Here is a 19,032-nt window from a genome sequence, read left to right as displayed (position 1 = left end):
AACGATAAAATATGTGCATTAATAAAGTTAATAAACACAAATTGTACATTTTCAACATAGAAAACAATGTATATAGTCTAGATCTAGATAAAATGTATTAAATATCAATGTGTCTTTATACATTAGCTCGTAATCATAATTGTGGTTTTAAAAAAATCTCGCGCATGCTCACTATTGAAATACCCAAATTTACAAAGTTGGACCAAGTTAAATTGTTTACCTAAGTAACTAACGTTATGTTTAGTTAAAATACTCTGTATTGATCTACTATTTAAAAAAAAAATGCGTCTCAAGACATCACTACAGAAAGAACCAAAACATATCCTTTTTGAGTATAGGACTAGATCTATTCTTGTTTTTTTTTTAAAAAAAGATTAATTACTGGTTACTTACTTAAGTTCTTAACTTGAAACTTCTTTAAGACCAGTCGACACATTTCACATTCCTTGAACTTGAATTCGTTGAATGATAAATTATGATTCATAATGATCTGATGATGTCAATGATGATGATGATTAAATCGTCCTTACATTGAATTCCTTTAATAATATTTTTTTTTACCTTTACCTTTACCTATCCCTTAGTCTGTTGGACCGTTGGGGCACCAGGCAAGACTTGTCGACCGTTTTTCTCCATTCCTCCCTTTTTTTTTTGCCTTGTTTAGAACCTCTCTCAATGGCAGGCCTGCCCATTCTTTAATGTTGTCCTCCCATCGCTTTTTCTGTCTGCCTCTTCTTCTTTTCCTGGCACTGTTTTCTGAAGGAAGGTCTTTGCGAGCCCGTAGATCTTGTAATGTGGCCATAGGTTTTAAGCTTTCGTCTTTTTACAATAGTTAGCAGGTCGTCATGGGCTCCTATTGCTGCATTAACCTTTTCTCTGATTTCTTGGTTTGTGATGCGGTCTTTGAATATGATGCCTAGGATCCTTCTGTAGCATCTCAATTCCATTGCTAGGATCATTCTCACTAGCTCTGCATTCAACGTCCAAGACTCTCAAGCATATAAAAATGTGGCCATGACTAGGGAGCGCATCAGTCTGATTTTGGTGCCGAGGGCTAAGCCCTTGTCTTTCCATATTATTTTAAGTTTAGAAAGGGCTGCTGTAGACTGCTATTCGGGCCAATAGTTCGGGTTTTGTTCCCTCATGATGATGATTAAATCGTCTTTACATTGAATTCCTTTAATTAATTTTAGGAAACATTAAACCTTTTAGTCGAGTGGTAGTCATAGATCTATATCAAATATGGTGTACACGGCAAGAAGTAGAAAGAAGGTGAAAGTGCTTCAGTCTGATGGTCAGATGCCCAACCTGTGACCGCTGCTGTGTATCAAGGGTTGCCTCTTGGCTCTTTAGTCAACTTAAGTCACATGAGAAATTGCAAAGGGAACTAGATCTAGTCTCTTGAGACATAAAATGCCATTGCCAAGATATATCAGATATAAATGATATATATCTGTTTAGCTGCTTTAGCATGCTGGACTAAAGTAGCATGTAAAGAAGTGCTTTCAATCAAAAAATGATTATAACAAAATTTCACTTAAACTAGCTAGATGTACATTAAAAACAATGTTTTGTGCTTCTTTTCTTATTATTTCACTAGTTTTTTTTAACCCACCCTGCGGGCTGTTAGGACATAATAATATTGTCTCTAGAAATGTCATAAATCTATAGAATACAACAATTCAGACAGTATTCATTTATTTTTGTGTACCAACATCCTTAACTAAATCTTACATTCGGAGCTTGTGAGCTGCGTTGGGTGGACGACTCCCGATGAAGTGTACTCTTGTGCTGATGACCATCTAATTTTAAAATGGAACCTAACAAACAACGAAACATCTACACTCTTAGAGTTGCCAAAAGAGTGCTATCCAACTAGCATGCACTGGTTTCCCAAGTCTGCTCAAGCAGCTGGAGCCAAAAAGACAGGATCTGATGTGTTTGCTTTGACTTCAACAGATGGTATAAAGACTTACTCTGGACAACCTTAAAACATGTTTAAAATTTTGTATTTGTAGTCTTTGTTTTAGTAAATCTTGTAATACAGAATTACGAAAAGGATAAATCTTTAATATTAAATTTTGTATTGATGTATTTCAAGCCTGCTATTTAGAACTACAAACTTATTTTTTTTTTCCTTTTTTTTTTGTAACAGGTAAATTTATTTTAATAAGCCGCACAGGTCGAGTGGAGAAGAGTGTTGAGGCCCACAAGGGAGCTGTTTTGTGTGGTCGGTGGAGCTATGATGGAACGGCGCTGGTTACTGGTGGTGAAGATGGGCAGATTAAAATCTGGTCCCGCAGTGGCATGCTTCGATCCACCCTCACACAGAACAGTAAGTCATCTATACAGCATTTTTTGTTTCTGTCAAATCAATGCTTTCTCTTGAACAACTTAAACACAATAATTTGTTTCTCTCACTTCTCTATTGTCTTCTGTTTCTCAGGTATCCCACTCTCTCACTTCTCTATTGTCTTCTGTTTCTCAGGTATCCCACTCTCTCACTTCTCTATTGTCTTCTGTTTCTCAGGTATCCCACTCTCTCACTTCTCTATTGTCTTCTGTTTCTCAGGTATCCCACTCTCTCACTTCTCTATTGTCTTCTGTTTCTCAGGTATCCCACTCTCTCACTTCTCTATTGTCTTCTGTTTCTCAGGTATCCCACTCTCTCACTTCTCTATTGTCTTCTGTTTCTCAGGTATCCCACTCTCTCACTTCTCTATTGTCTTCTGTTTCTCAGGTATCCCACTCTCTCACTTCTCTATTGTCTTCTGTTTCTCAGGTATCCCACTCTCTCACTTCTCTATTGTCTTCTGTTTCTCAGGTATCCCACTCTCTCACTTCTCTGTTGTCTTCTGTTTCTCAGGTATCCCACTCTCTCACTTCTCTATTGTCTTCTGTTTCTCAGGTATCCCACTCTCTCACTTCTCTATTGTCTTCTGTTTCTCAGGTATCCCACTCTCTCACTTCTCTATTGTCTTCTGTTTCTCAGGTATCCCACTCTCTCACTTCTCTATTGTCTTCTGTTTCTCAGGTATCCCACTCTCTCACTTCTCTATTGTCTTCTGTTTCTCAGGTATCCCACTCTCTCACTTCTCTATTGTCTTCTGTTTCTCAGGTATCCCACTCTCTCACTTCTCTATTGTCTTCTGTTTCTCAGGTATCCCGGTGTACAGCGTTGCTTGGGGCCCTGACTCTGATCAAATTCTTTTCACCAATGGGAGACAACTTGTGATCAAACCACTTCAGGCAAATGCAAAACCACAATTGGTAAATTTGTTTGACCTACATTATCTATTGTCAGGACTGAGTTCTGGTCAGCCTGGGTCTCCTGTTTACTGTAGAGGAGAAGGAGGGCAATTCAGGTGGTTGATTTCAAAACTGTTATTGTTTTGGGTTGTTTATGTTTGGTGAGATGTTTTGTTGAACAATGTAACTCATGATAAGGCAGTGTGTTTTTTTCGTGATATTTTACTAATCTGTTAACATGAAGAATTTTTACTCGATTGCCTTTCTTTATTTTTACATTAAACTTGTTAATTCTTTTTTCTACTTTATAAGGCCCCTCCCAGTGCAAGGCTAACTTATTCTGTCTCTGTGGTTTCAGTAAAAGGACAGAATCACCTGTTTGAATATCTTTTTCTTTGCTATTTCTATCATAATACCTTTTATAATTTTCCTTACGTTTTGAGCTATTATTCTGAGCTATTTGACAAGCCACAGCCAGCCTACTTTTTAGGTCTAATAAATAGTCAAACACATTCTTTATTTCTGGTTCTACCTGTTGATTAGTAAAAAGATCCTTTAGAATTGACATAGGCCCCCTGACTTTCCTTCCATACAACATTTCATAAGGGGAAATGTTAGTAGACTCATTTGGTACCTCTCTGTACGCAAACAGAAGTGCATTTATAACTCTATCCCAATTCTTAGGTTCTGCTTCGGCCGTCTTTCTCAGCATGCACTTCAAAGTCCCGTTAAAGCGTTCTACGCCCCCATTTGACATGGCGTGAAATGGTGTTGATTTAACAATCTTTATTTTAAAAAACTGACATATTTCTTTGTATAATTCGGATCTGAATTGAGATCCATTATCAGAGAGTATCTGTTCCGGGAATCCTATTCTAGTAAAAATAGCACTTAGAGCTTCTATTACTACTGGTGTTGTTGTATTAGGTAGTGGTACAGCTTCCGGCCATCTTGTTGCCAAATCAACCAACGTTAAAATGAATCTATTCTTCCGATCTGTCATTTGGAGTGGCCCTATGATATCAATAGCAACTTTAGCAAATGGAGTGGAAATAATATTCATGCGCCCTAGTTCTACCTTTCCAGCTTTTCCTGGGTGTCTACCTCTTTGACAAAGGTCACAACATTTAATGTATGTTTTTATATCTTTATCTACCCCAGGCCAAAAGAAATGCGAATATACCCGATACCTGGTTCTATTTATAGACATATGTCCCGCTAAAGGTGTAGAGTGTGCTATTTCTAATATTAGTTCACGTCTATTCGTAGGGATTACAAGTTGTCGTTCTATTACCCCAGGGGTATCTTTTCTCTCAAATTCTTTGTAAAGTAGACCTTCTTCCACTATAAATGATACCAATCCCTTTTTCTTATCTTCGACCGTTCCTGCTTTCGCTTTTTCCCATAATCTAACTAACGAACTATCATTTCTTTGATCCTCTCTAAAATCACTGTCCAATTCCATCCATTTACTTAAACCAATCCTGTCATTATCTTCCGATTTGACCCTATTGTCTTCTGCTTTCGCCATTGCCCTAGTAACAGCATTCCCATATAAAAATGCTTTAGCCTGATCAACATTTCCAATAATAATATCTGCTATTGGGTCCTTGAACATGGCCGCTACAAAGACTCCTTTTAAAAATGGAGTATCATTGTACGTGTCATTATGGTATTATCCAGGACTTGGGTACATTTAGCATGACACATACAGATATTAGTGGAAGTAGGCCTTGACATCTATAATGATTTAGTAAGAAAAAAACTAAGATTTTTTTTTTTATTACAGTGTAGCTTTTTTTTAGTGTTTAAAAATAAATAGGCAAAAATATGTTAATAAGTTCATATTAAAACTAAAAAAATTGAGAATTCTATAAAAAAATTAATAATATTCAAAATTAGAACTACATCGTAACAATATTGCATGTTAGCCAGTAATTAAATAAATGTAATGAAATATTCTGACTAATATTATTACAAAATATTTGTATATCTCAGTCGGAATAGCATTTTGAAAAGCACACACATCCTCATCCCTCATAAGAAAAATAGAGTAAAGAACTTTTACCTTTCAGAATCAATGATGTGTAGCAACATCACACCATAAGACAAATTATTTTTAAAGATGTATTGTCTCAACACCTTCACCTATCCCTTAGTCTGTTGGACTGTTGGGGGACCTCACAAGATCTGTTGACCATCTTTCTCCTTTCCTCTCTGTCTTTTGCTTTAGATCAAATCTCTTTCAATGGCAGGCCCATCCATTGTTTTATATTATTTTCCTATTGCATTCTCGTCTGCCTTTTCTTCTTTTTATCCTGGCACTGAAAGAAGGATTTTGTGAGTCCTAAGGACCTAGTAATATGGCCATAGAGTCTTAGCTTTCATTTTTTTGACAATTGTTAGCAGGTCATCATGGGGTCCAATCGTTATGCTAATCTTGTCTCTAATCTCAATATTCACATTTAAAGTACCCACAACATTTCATATTAAATATTTTTAAACACTCTCCATTAAAAATTTGCATCATTTTAAAACTTGCAAGTTATCTCCCTTGTTTATATTCAAAATTAAACTCGTTTGTTCTGACTGGGGAAAAAAAATCTCTTTTTGTCCCTGTGTAGTGGAAAGCTCATGAAGGAATTATTTTATGTGTTGATTGGAATGCTGTGAACAATTTGATTCTATCTGGAGCAGAAGACAAACGTTATAAGGTACAATTCATTTCACTTCATTTAATTTCACTTCATTTCACTTTCACTTAATTTCATTTAATTTCACTTCATTTCACTTTCACTTAATTTCACTTCATTTCATTTCATTTCACATCATTTCATTTAATTTCACTTCATTCCATTTAACTTCACTTAATTTCATTGCATTTCACTTCATCTCATTTAATTTCACTTCATTTCATTTAATTTCACTTCATTTCATTTAATTTCATTTCATTTAATTTCACTTAATTTAATTTAATTTCACTTCATTTCATTTAATTTCACTTCATTTCATTTCATTAACTTCATTTCATTGCATTTCACTTCATTTCATTGCATTTCACATCATTCCATTTAATTTCACTTAATTTCATTGCATTTCACTTCATTTAATTTAATTTCATTTTATTTAATTTCACTTCATTTCATTTAATTTCACTTCATTTCACTTCATTTCATTAACTTCATTTCATTGCATTTCACTTCATTTCATTGCATTTCAAATCATTCCATTTAATTTCACTTAATTTCATTGCATTTCACTTCATTTAATTTCATTTTATTTAATTTCACTTCATTTCATTTCATTTCACTTCGTTTCATTGCATTTCATTTAATTTCAATTCATTTCACTTAATGTCACTTCATTTCATTTAATTTCACTTCATTTCATTTAATTTCACTTCATTTCATTTAATTTCAAATCATTCCATTTAATTTCACTTAATTTCATTGCATTTCACTTCATTTAATTTAATTTCATTTTATTTAATTTCACTTCATTTCATTTAATTTCACTTCGTTTCATTTAATGTCACTTCATTTCATTGCATTTCATTTAATTTCATTTAATTTCAATTCATTTCACTTAATGTCACTTCATTTCATTTAATTTCACTTCATTTCATTTCACTTCATTTCATTTAATTTCACTTCATTTCACTTCACTTCATTTCATTTCACTTCATTTCATTATGAGCTTAAAACCCAATGATAATGTCAATACTTGTGAACAGGTTTGGGACACTTATGGCAGACAGTTGTATTGTAGCAGCAGTCATGAGTATCCAATCACTTCAGTTTCATGGACGCCAGATGGAGAAATGTTTGCTATTGGCTCTTTTAACACTTTAAGATTGTGTGATAGAAGTGGGGTAAGTCTTCAGCCTATTTCTACAATAGTACCAACATTTAGATTGTATTTAGGTTTTAACTATAGAACTATTACACATTATTATAACACATTAGAGAATTTGATTTGCAAATGTATGGTACATCATAGAGTCAACTTTGTACTTTACTTTTCCTAGTTCATCTATAAATTGACATAAGAAAACTTGTAATGTAGACAGAGAATCATCAGCTAGTGGACAATAAAAAAAACATTAATAGATAATTAAAATTAAATTTGAGGCTAATTAGTGTTAGGGATTCTTTTATTTTTACACTTCTTATTTCATTTAATGAGCAGCAGATTGTATGGGCTATGAAGCAAAAATTGGCATTGATCTTACTGGAAACTTATTTTAGTTACTTACATTTCATGGTAGAGGAAAAAAGTTCAGCTACTGTTGAAATTTGACCTACAATATTGGTAAAAACATTAGATGTGAGGAGACCTTCCGATTAAAAAAAAACTGCACAAAAATGAAAAACGAGAAAAACGTAAAAGTGTGTTGACAGTAAAAAGTAATTATTAGATAGTATTCTTAGCATGTAACCTTCTCTAGATGCTTGACCAATTAAATCAGTTTGAAATACTAACTTCTAAATGTGTATGTTTCACTTATAACGAAAAAGTTCAAATACCTTTCCTATCTATATCAGTGGTCCTATGCTTTGGAGAAACCAAATACAGGCAGTATATTTAATATAGCTTGGTCAAGTGATGGAACACAGATTGCTGGAGCTTGTGGAAATGGTCAAGTCATCTTTGCCAATGTTATTGAAATGTGAGTATTACACTTTGAGTTTTGATTTCTTTCCATTGACTTCAAGACGATTAATAAAATGTGATCACATTTTTCAACATTTTTTGTATTGTCCAGTTTTCTAAAAAGAAAAATTATTTTAAATCACATCAAAGTAGAATCCAATTGTAACTATAATCTGCTGTTATTATTCTATTTTTTTTTTTTTTTTCAGCTTTCCAAAATATTAAATTCGAAAATAATAAATGGAAATTTTACTAGAGTAATTTACAATTAATTAGCTAAATTCCAGCAAACAATATTTTGGTCTAAATCTATTTAAATATTAATAAATTTGAGAAAGTAAAACACATTTATTGTTTTATAAATTGTTTCCAACATTTTCTTTCAGCCGACTTGAGTGGAAAAACTTTGAAGCTACTCTGACTGCTAGCAAACAGATCAATGTTCGTAATGTTATGAACGATGCTACAGAGAAACTGGACTTTAGGGACCGAGTGATTAAGTTATCCTTAGGTCATGGTCATCTAGTGGTGGCCACATCATCACAGTGTTATATATACAAGTAAGTCTTTGTATAATAAATGAAGATTTATTGTGAAGTTGGAATATTTGTCAACTTTTTGAGTGGATTTGTGGTAGAGGCCAGTAGAGGGGATACTAAAATGAACTATCCATGGTTGGTTAATATAAGCACCCTACTCCACAGTTTAGATTAGCAGAATAACTGAAAAAAATATTCAATTTTTAATCAAATGGAAAAAAATGTCTCCAAATGTAAAATATAACATAGAAAAGTTTAATAAATCTAATCACCATCTTTGATTCTAGATTTCTATCTATAATTGATCGTTTCTTCTGCAACATTTGTTTAACTCTAACCATTTTTTACACCAGCACCAAGAACTGGAACACACCAATGATCTTTGATTTGAAGGAAGGAAGTGTAACTCTCATCAAGCAAGCTGAAAAGTATTTTTGTGTTTATTTCCTTTCTTCCTTACATTTTTGATTCTTTAAAATGCAATTTCAGTTTCTAAATCATTTTAAGTGAGTAAAAACCTAAAGAGTTTGTTTTAACTTGGATGTTTTAACTTGGATTGATTTCTAAGACTTGGATTGATTTCTAAGAAGCTTTCATGCATACAAGAGGTTAAGATTTTTTTTTTATTTGACAGTATTTCATTTTATTCATTTAAAACTACAGAATATGACTTGTTAACAACTATTATTAACATAGATTAGTATTTAGAATAAGATTTACTCTACAACTGTTTTCTCAATGGTTCTGGGTTCCAATCCTGCCCGCCGCCATCCTGTGGAGGTTTGGGCTAGGACATAATTATCTTTAAATCTGAAGGATAATCCCAAATATGTACACTATTAAACAGAAACCTAAAATATTCTGTTGGACACAACAAGATTGTTTTGAATTGAAAGTTGTTGTTTTTTATATTGGATTCTAATTAAAAAGCTGCCAAAATAATTTCAATCATAATAAGTAGACTTAAACTTTGCTAAAATTTTAAATAATGAATAAAATTTAAGGTATTATAATAAAGAAAAAAGACTAAGAAATTTAATTCATTCTGTTCTGATTTTCAGACATTTTCTTCTTGTCGATGGAAGTGGAGTTTATGTGTACTCGTATGATGGTCGGTTGGTTTGTTCACCACGGTTTCAGGGGATGAAAGCTGAAATCTTTAATCATCAGACAATTGCTTTGTGCAATGATACTGTAGCCATTAGAGACAAGACAGATGAAAAAGGTAAACTTTAAATTTACCTGTATCATGTCATAGGCCATCATCACATATAAACTGTTGTATGTAGTTATGCAAGTCAGTATTAAACATCTCCCACCTAAAATTTGAAAATAAATGTTTATATCTTTTGGTTGGTAAAGGACCTTTTTAAAATATATTTTTTTAATCGGTTTATTAGTTGAAGAGTTTAAGAATCTTAAGTCTACACTGAGTGATAATAGTAGTGTAATTTATTGTTATGATAAATGGATTCAAGTAGTTATTTGGGTGATGGATCAAAGAAAGTTGAAATGGAACACTTGCCGCTTGAATAGAGCTATGAAATAAATTTTAGGGTGCCTCTGAGTCCACCCAGCTCTAATGGGTAACTGTCACTAGTTGGGAAAAAGTAAAGGCGGTTGGTCATTAACCATGGACCACAGAAACAGCTGATCTTAACATCATTTACCCCCATAGATGGTACTTTACATCATTTACCCCCATAGATGGTACTTTACATCATTTACCCTCATATATGGTACTTTACATCATTTACCCCCATAGATGTTACTTTACATCATTTACCCTCACAGATGGTACTTTACATCATTTACCCCCATAGATGGTACTTTACATCATTTACCCCATAGATGGTACTTTACATCATTTACACCCATAGATGGTACTTTACATCATTTACACCCATAGATGGTACTTTACATCATTTACACCCATAGATGGTACTTTACATCATTTACACCCATAGATGGTACTTTACATCATTTACCCCCATAGATGGTACTTTTCATCATTTACCCCATAGATGGTACTTTGCATCATTTACCCCCATAGTTAGTACTTTTCATCATTTACCCCCATTGATGGTACTTTACATTATTTACCCCCATAGATGGTACTTTACATCATTTACCCCCATAGATGGTACTTTACATCATTTACCCCAATATATGGCACTTTACATCATTTACCCCCATAGATGGTACTTTACATCATTTACCCCCATAGATGGTACTTTACATCATTTACCCCCATAGATGGTACTTTACATCATTTACCCCCATAGATGGTACTTTACATCATTTACCCCCATAGATGGTACTTTACATCATTTACCCCTATAGATGGTACTTTACATCATTTACACCCATAGATGGTACTTTACATCATTTACACCCATAGATGGTACTTTACATCATTTACACCCATAGATGGTACTTAACTTACTAACTTTTATGAAGGAAACTTAGTTTAATCTTTTCATCTTCTAGTGATCTACGTATTTGATGCACAGACTGGTAAAGCAATGGCAGATGGGAAACCAATTTCACATAAGGTAAAATACTAGAACAAAATAAAATGCTCCAGAACAAAACAAAATTGTATCAGACAAAGATTCATTCATATTGTATCAAAGATTCTTTCATATTGTGTCAAAGATTTATTCATATTGTATCAGACAAAGATTCATTTTATATTGTATCAAAAATTCATTTATATTGTGTCAAAGATTCATTCATATTGTATCAGACAAAGATTCATGTTATATTGTATCAGACACAGATTCATTCATATTGTATCAGACACAGATTCATTCATATTGTATCAGACACAGATTCATTCATATTGTATCAGACAAAAATTTATTCATATTGTATCGGACAAAAATTCATTTATATTGTATCAAAGATTCATTTAAATTGTATCAGACAAAGATTCATTCATATTGTATCAAACATTAATTGCTATTGGCTGTGGCATTTTATGTCTAGAGAGATGCTGTTCCCTTTGCAACTTCTAGTGTGACTTAATAGGCCAATCCTTGATGCACAGCTGCGGTCGCAGGTTGGGTATATGTAATTACCAGGTGCTGTTGCAATTTCACCCTTCTTTCTGCTTCTGTTGTGTATGACATCTGCAATCCGAGACCCTTCCTTTATGCTCTCTCTCCATGTAGATCTATCCAGAGCCACTTTTTCCCAGCTGCTATTGTCAATTTTTGAAGAGCTTCATGTCGCGTTTACATACATCCGTATACTGTAAAAGTGGGCGACCAGCAGCTCTCCTGCCTTCCATTAGATCGCCATACAGAATGTCTTGTGGAAGTTGACCTACTGGCTTTCTACGAACGTACCCAAGCCAGCCAAGGCGTCTGCTGCTAATAACAGAGCGGATGTCCTGGCACCCTGCTCTTCGTAGCACTTCCTCATTGGTTATTTTATCTTGCCATGTTATTTTAAAGATCCGCCTTAGGCATTGGAGGTGGAAGACATCACTTCCTTATAGCAAAGTGCTCATCACACAGGTCCGGTAGACTAAGGCTTTAGTATTGTTTGTCAACAATATGTTATCCCACACTCTTTTCCGCAACCGTGACATGATGCCCATTGCTTTGGTTATCCTGTTGTTAATGTCATTATCCAGTAGAGGGAGTAGAGCATTGTTGGATATGATGGAGCCAAGATAGCAAAAGTGATCAACCATTTCTTTTGGTTGGCCATTAATGTTTACTTGAGGTGCAGTATTTGTGTTCTGAACTAGTATCTTAGTCTTGCTTTGACTAATATTTAAACCAAAATTCTGGCAAGCAGCAGATAGTTTGTCAACCAGGGTCTGAAGCTGAATATCAGAATCAACCACAATAGCTGCATCATCAGCATACAGGAGTTCCCTGATAAGTATCTTCCTAACCCTGGTTTTTGCCTGCAGCCTTGATACATTAAATAGTTTTCCAGAGGATCTTGTATGGAGAAATACTCCATCGTTGATGTCGTTGTACGCATAATGCAGTAGACAGGAGAAGAATATGCCTATTGTATCAGACAAAGATTAATCATATTGTATCAGATAAAGACTCGTGATTATAAATGTACCATGTAGTTTGACAGTTAAAACCTTTTTAAGAATGATCTTATGACACTGTAAAGGAATTATTGTATGATTGTTATGAATAATTCTGATATTTGATCAATAACACACTCAAAATATTTCTTGTGTCTTTAAGGTTGAAGTGATGGATATTGGTTTAGATCAGTGTGGAGTGACTTCAGAGAGGAGAATTTCATTGGTTGATAAAAATAGAGATCTATTTATAACTTCAGTCAGAGTCTTTGGAGCAGAAAGAAAAATCATAAAACTTGGTAAATACTTCTAAGATTTTTGGTGAAATCTTCTGATCTAGTTTGACTTTTAAATGTTTCCATTTGTAAAAAAAGTTGCTTAAAATTGTTTTTTTTTTCATTTGTTTATATCTTTTTGAGTATCACATCATCCTGGGTTTAATTACAAAATAATTTATTGAGTAACAAAAATAAAAATGAACACTTTTAAGGCAAGAGAATATCTTTTTAAAATGGGAATAGAGCTAATCAGTTGCATCATTTATTAGGGATTTTGTGGCCTGTGTTTAAAGTTGTAATGTCCCCTTTTACATGTTCTTAAATGTCATAAATCTCCCAACCTGAAGAGTTTTTTTACACTTCTGTCCAACTGGAAAGATCAGATGTGTAGAAAAAAGGTATGATGAGGTGCATGTGTACAAAGAAAAGTGTGTACACTATTGAGCTGTAGTCTGTGGTAAGATAGGATTACCATGATGAGGTGCATGTGTACAAAGAAAAGTGTGTACACTATTGAGCTGTAGTCTGTGGTAAGATAGGATTACCATGATGAGGTGCATGTGTACAAAGAAAAGTGTGTACACTATTGAGCTGTAGTCTGTGGTAAGATAGGATTACCATGATGAGGTGCATGTGTACAAAGAAAAGTGTGTACACTATTGAGCTGTAGTCTGTGGTAAGATAGGATTACCATGATGAGGTGCATGTGTACAAAGAAAAGTGTGTACACTATTGAGCTGTAGTCAGTGGTAAGATAGGATTACCATGATGAGGTGCATGTGTACAAAGAAAAGTGTGTACACTATTGAGCTGTAGTCAGTGGTAAGATAGGATTACCATGATGAGGTGCATGTGTACAAAGAAAAGTGTGTACAAAGAAAAGTGCGTACACTATTGAGCTGTAGTCAGTGGTAAAATATGATTACTATGATGAGGAGTACAGACAAGGAGAGGGTATCTTTTAGAAAATTAACTCCAAAAGAAATTTGAGTGTACTGTAGATGTATGATAAGATATTTAAAATAAATTTCATTTCATCCCTCGTAGCTACCATGATCCAGGCTCACGTCTGGAATGATGAGAGTAACATGTTGGCAGCGATGACTGATGGGAAAATCTTAGTTTGGTACTATCCAAATGCTATCTATGTTGATAAAGATTTGTTGCCAAAAACATTATATGAAAAAGACTCTAGGTAAAAACTGCAATGTTTATTAATATTTTTATTTCATAATTTTTTCAAATAGATTTTTTAAATTGCATTTTCTTAGTTTTAGATAAACATTTTTACAAAATAAATGTCATATATTTGTGTTTGGTTCTCTCTCTGTTCAGTCCCTTTGGCAAAGCTCCTCAGCTGGTTGGATTTTTGGGCAGCCATCTTATATTGAGGCGATCTGAAGGTTCTCTTATCTCCACCTCTATCACTCCCTACCCCTCTGTACTACATAGTTATGTCATGAACAACAAATGGGACGATGCAGTCAGACTGTGTAGGTTCGTCAAGGTAATGGATTATCTCACTGTATTTGCCTCCTTAACTTTTCCCCAAAACTTCTAACTACCTTAACGCATTAACTCCTAGTGTCACACTGTGTGGTATTTATTGTTAACTCCAAACGAGGTACAATGTATTAAATCATTGATTAACTCTTTTCTTATTAATGCGTTATATTCCGTATTAGAATTGTTTACCTAACTACATAAAGAGAATATACACCATATCTATAATTTACATTCTCTAGACATTGTAACTGTATGGAAATAATTATTAAGTACTTCTTTTATTAACCCTTTCACTACTACTTTGCAATTTTTGAAAGTTATGTTTAACTCCTAAGAAAATCACATATTACATAAGAAAATACTTTTAAAAATATCTGTAAAATAACAATATATTGGTATCTACTTTCTAAAAATATATGCTTTTAATACCTTTATAACAAAAACAAGTTTAAAAAAATACTCAGTTTCCTAGGTAGACTTTATACTAAGCTTATACATTGCTCTAGCGTCACTTTGGTTTAAGAATAATTTAGAAACAAAAAGGAAGAGCTATACACATCTGGTTTTTACTAAAGAAGAGTTACTTTGTTTCTTATCTCATTCAGAGATCTTGTTTACGATAGTTTAAAAATTGTTCGGTAACTTTCTATCTTGTACCGGTACCTTATTAGTAGGCCACCTAAAAAAAGCACATTGTCTGCAAGTGAAATTATTTTAGGATACAAACAAATTTTAGGAAGGAAAATAATCTTTGCTAATTAAATTTTCTATGCAATAGCATTAGAAACCTGTGCAACATTTTTAGGTATTAGGATGTGCATTAAACCTATATATACACAAACACATTCAAAAAATCTTAGAAGCATTCATAAATAAATAGAATATCGGATGTAACCTATGATTGAAAATCTTCAAGTAGCCATTTTGTATTATCTCAAAATGTAATGACTTGATGGCATCCATAAAATTCTATCTAGTTACTTCTTAGAGTTTTGTTTAGTGGCACCAGAATGTTTTTTTTAACTTGACATTTCCCACAAGAAGAGCTTGTTTCTGAATAGATTTCTAAACTCTTGTTTCATTGACTTGATTGACAGGAAGATAACTTATGGGCTTGCCTTGCTGCCATGGCAACTTATGCCAAAGATTTGAACACAGCAGAAATAGCCTATGCTTCTATTCATGAGGTTAGAATCTTGATTTATTTTCATATTAATCTATTTTAATCTGCTTCAATTTGTTGTCTAATTACATGTCTTCAATTTATTCTTATGTTCTGGCTTTATAAAATTTTTTTGTTTCTTTTGAGAAAATAGCCATGATGATGTTTTTATTTGAAGGGTCAAAATGGTATTAAATTAGCTGCTTAGTGGTTAGTTAAATAATAGTAATTTAGCAAAACTTCACTCATAAAAAAAAACAAAAAAAAAAAAAAAAAAAAAAACAACAGTTAAAACAAGTCTTATAATTAGGATCTTTTAATATGTATAACATTTTTACAAGTGCCTGCAATTGTGCTGACTCATAATTTTTTGAAGATAACTGTTAAACCCTTTTCCCCTAACTCTTCCAGCTCTTGTACATCCTTATATTGACAAATTTTGTGTCAAAAAAAAAAAGGTCCACAGCAAGACGTTTTACTTAATATGAAGATGATCTTATGACGACAATGCTAATTATTGACTTAGTTGCTCTATCTATACCTGGAATGTCCCTCTTGTTGGCCAGTGCTGCCTCCTTCTTTATTTGACCTGTGCCTTTTTTTTTACTAGGTTGAACTTAGCAACCTGATTGCAAAACAAAACTTAAATATTGACCCCTTCTAACCCTTTTTAATTCTTGTGATACCAGGGAAAAAATTTTTAAAGCTCAGAATCCAGAAGAACGCTTCAACGACCCCTCTGGGGATCTTTCAGTGCTCTCTCTGACCACCTTGCTGGATGGAAGGGGAACCACTCTGATGCTATCTCCAGATACAATGTTTTTTTTAGTATATGAAACACTGAAAATTATATACAAAACACTATTTCTGAAAAAGAACAACAATTAAACAAAACCCTCCTGGACCCCACTTTAGGAGCCTACACTGCTTTTGTCCATGTTCCCAGCTGGCTACCAGGGGGCACAAATAAAATTTTATTCATTCTATTGGGGGGGGGGCACCACCAGTAAAACCCACTGCATCATGGATTCTCAACTTAATTTTCCAAATGGTTTATAGTTTTATTTAATAGACTTAGTGGATTCATGACTAAAATGAAGAATCACTAGACTAAAATTTTTGTGTTTGACTACTAGGCAGATAAAGTTCAGTTTATCATCAACATAAAAGACATTCCTGTGAAAGAAGCCAGAAATGCTGAAATGGCTTTACTCTGTGGCAATCACCAAGATGCTGAAGCCATATTGCTGCAGGCAGGCCTAATTTTCAGAGCCATCATGTTAAATGTACAGTTGTACAATTGGGATAGGTAGGTATTGCTTTAGGATGAGTGTTGTATGCTACTAATTATTTCAAGTTGTTTGCTATAATCCTGATTTTGCTATATTCTTGATTGAGCTCTGTATGTGATACCTGAGAATATCAATCTACTGGTATCATAATAGTTTCAAACTGTGATAGAATTGAGTGGGCTATACAACGGAATCGACTCTTTCTATTAATCCTCAAAGGAAAGATAATTTGTAAACCATTGATGTTTTTTTTTTTTAAGTGGTCCCCCTTTGGAAAAAAAAAAAGATACTAGGGTTTGTGCTGTACTTCTGTCTGCCTGTCATGTGTAAATATTAAAACTTTTTACTTGTAAAAGCTACTTCATTTATGAGAATTTAATGTTTTATTTAAAACTTTTTGTAGTTAATTTTGTTTTTAAAAACCATATGAAGAATTATGTCTGATTCTATTTTTTATGCATACAAGCTTTTTCTTTGTTGAACAGTATCAAATCAAAAAGGTTAAGTATTTATCATTTTCTTTTAGGACCACAACTAAAGATGACTTTATTTCTAGTAATAAAGGTAAACATAAAACTACCTTTAGTTGTGGTCATTCAAAGAAACGTTATAATACCGGTACTATTACAGGGGAAAAGTTTGTCTGTGTGAGCAGACAACATTAGTTAAGAATTTAATCTACAGAACAACTCATCTAAACTCTTTTGAATTAAAGTTCTTTTATTGCTTGCTATGAAATGGTGTTGTACTTTCCATCTTCTCAGAGCTCTTGAGCTGGCAGTGAAGAATAAGACTCACGTGGACACAGTGCTAGGCTACAGACAGAAGTTTCTAGCTAGATTTGATAAGTCAGAAACCAACAAGAGATTTCTTCAGTATAAAGAAGGGGTGAGTCAAAGTGTCTAAATAGCAGTACTTTGGAAGGATTGTTTTGTGGTGCCAAGTATTGTTTAGTCACTACGGGTATTTAAATCTTGTATGTTAGTACTTGTGATCAGTCATTTAACTCACTAAGGGGCGTGCTGGTTGAATGGTTAAGTGCTTGGCTTCCAATCCTGGGTTTGAATCTCAGTGAAGACTGGGATTTTGAGTTTCTGGATTTTCAGGGCAACCCTTGAGTCCACCCAACTCTAATGGGTACCAGACTTTGTTGGGGAAAGTAAAGACGGTTGGTTGTTGTGCTGGCCACTTGACACCCTGCTTGTTAACCATTGACCAAAGAAATAGATGACCTTATCATCATCTGCCCTATAGATTGCTAGGTCTGAAAGGGGGAACTTTACTTTTTACTTATGTATTTTTTTTTGTGGTGTTTCTGTGGTGAGGGAAAAAACTGGAAACTTCCGTCTGTGACGTGACAAGGGAAATAACTTACAAGCAAATGTGAACATATTTTTTTACTTTCCAGATTGAAATAGACTGGGATAAAATTAACACGAAAATAGAAATAGAGTATCAGAAAGAGAGAGAGAAACCCACAACAGGGACAGCCGTCGCACGCAGTGCCACCACAAGATCTTAATGACTTATGTCCTGCTGTTGGAAATAATTCTGAATGAACTAATCTAGTAGTCTAGATATTTAACTTTGATTTGCATGACACAAGTGTGTTGTTTCAATCTTTATGGCTGCGTCCATAGATCATCTGTGATAAGTTTAAAACAAACTGGTACCATGTCAATTAAAATTCTCAATATACATTTTTATTTAAATTACAAACATAACACATTTCATTACTATCCATTCTTGTTGGATCTCAGATCATTATCTAAAACAATTGTTGTATGTTTACAGTGCTTTTATTATTTCAGTTATTATTGTGCTTTTTGTGTTGTAATGTCTTAAATTTTTATCCTAAAACAAACTTAAGACCCTAAATGCCCAACTGTATATTTTTTTCATATATGTATATAAATATGAACTTTGCATTTGTATCTCATTTTCTTCTACCAGCCAGGAGCTGTAGGCTCCTGTCCCAACTGGTCTATGTAACTGCTCTCTTCTTTCATCTTGAGAATTAACAAGAATGCCTTCTATTGTTATACAACTGTGCATGCTGTAAGGCTCTTGTGCCAACATTTTTTATTTTCAGGACATGTTCAAATAAATTTATGACTTAATATAACATGGCTTGTCCTAATTCTGTCTGTACATCTTCTATATACTATAAAGTAGAAAGTAAGGTGTATGTATGTATGTATGTTACGAATAAAAATCAAAACCGTTTGACCAATCTTGATAAGACTTGGCATAAATGTTCCTTGGGTACTAACTGGAACCGTGAGGTATGTAT

At 33.6% G+C, this 19,032-nt stretch overlaps 1 protein-coding gene across 1 annotated transcript; it reads left to right on the top strand.

The window, feature by feature from the left end:
- Positions 1 to 173: 173 nt before the first annotated feature.
- LOC106055812 (intraflagellar transport protein 80 homolog) lies at positions 174 to 18,864 on the top strand. Its single transcript, XM_056012941.1, has 18 exons — positions 174 to 321; positions 1,737 to 1,962; positions 2,156 to 2,335; positions 3,161 to 3,270; positions 5,874 to 5,963; positions 6,983 to 7,120; positions 7,794 to 7,918; positions 8,289 to 8,462; positions 8,795 to 8,869; positions 9,503 to 9,666; positions 10,932 to 10,996; positions 12,665 to 12,800; positions 13,827 to 13,974; positions 14,115 to 14,286; positions 15,383 to 15,472; positions 16,584 to 16,756; positions 17,504 to 17,627; positions 18,148 to 18,864. The coding sequence occupies exons 1-18, from the start codon at positions 283 to 285 to the stop codon at positions 18,259 to 18,261; spliced, it is 2,343 nt and encodes a 780-aa protein (XP_055868916.1). The 5' UTR covers positions 174 to 282; the 3' UTR covers positions 18,262 to 18,864.
- Positions 18,865 to 19,032: the final 168 nt, after the last annotated feature.

Source organism: Biomphalaria glabrata, chromosome 15 (genome assembly GCF_947242115.1).
Source record: "Biomphalaria glabrata chromosome 15, xgBioGlab47.1, whole genome shotgun sequence".
NCBI classification, from domain to species: domain Eukaryota; kingdom Metazoa; phylum Mollusca; class Gastropoda; family Planorbidae; genus Biomphalaria; species Biomphalaria glabrata.
The sequence above is the reverse complement of the archived record's forward strand: the minus strand, read 5'-3'. Positions and strand labels throughout refer to the sequence as shown.

What these genes read in the sequence shown, in the direction of transcription:
- LOC106055812 (XM_056012941.1), top strand. Translation starts at nt 283, where the DNA reads ATGCGTCTCAAGACATCACTACAGAAAGAACCAAAACAT. An exon ending in CAAATGCAAAACCACAATTG is followed by an intron (nt 3,271 to 5,873) that starts GTAAATTTGTTT and finishes GTCCCTGTGTAG; the next exon opens with TGGAAAGCTCATGAAGGAAT. An exon ending in TTCTTCAGTATAAAGAAGGG is followed by an intron (nt 17,628 to 18,147) that starts GTGAGTCAAAGT and finishes TTTACTTTCCAG; the next exon opens with ATTGAAATAGACTGGGATAA.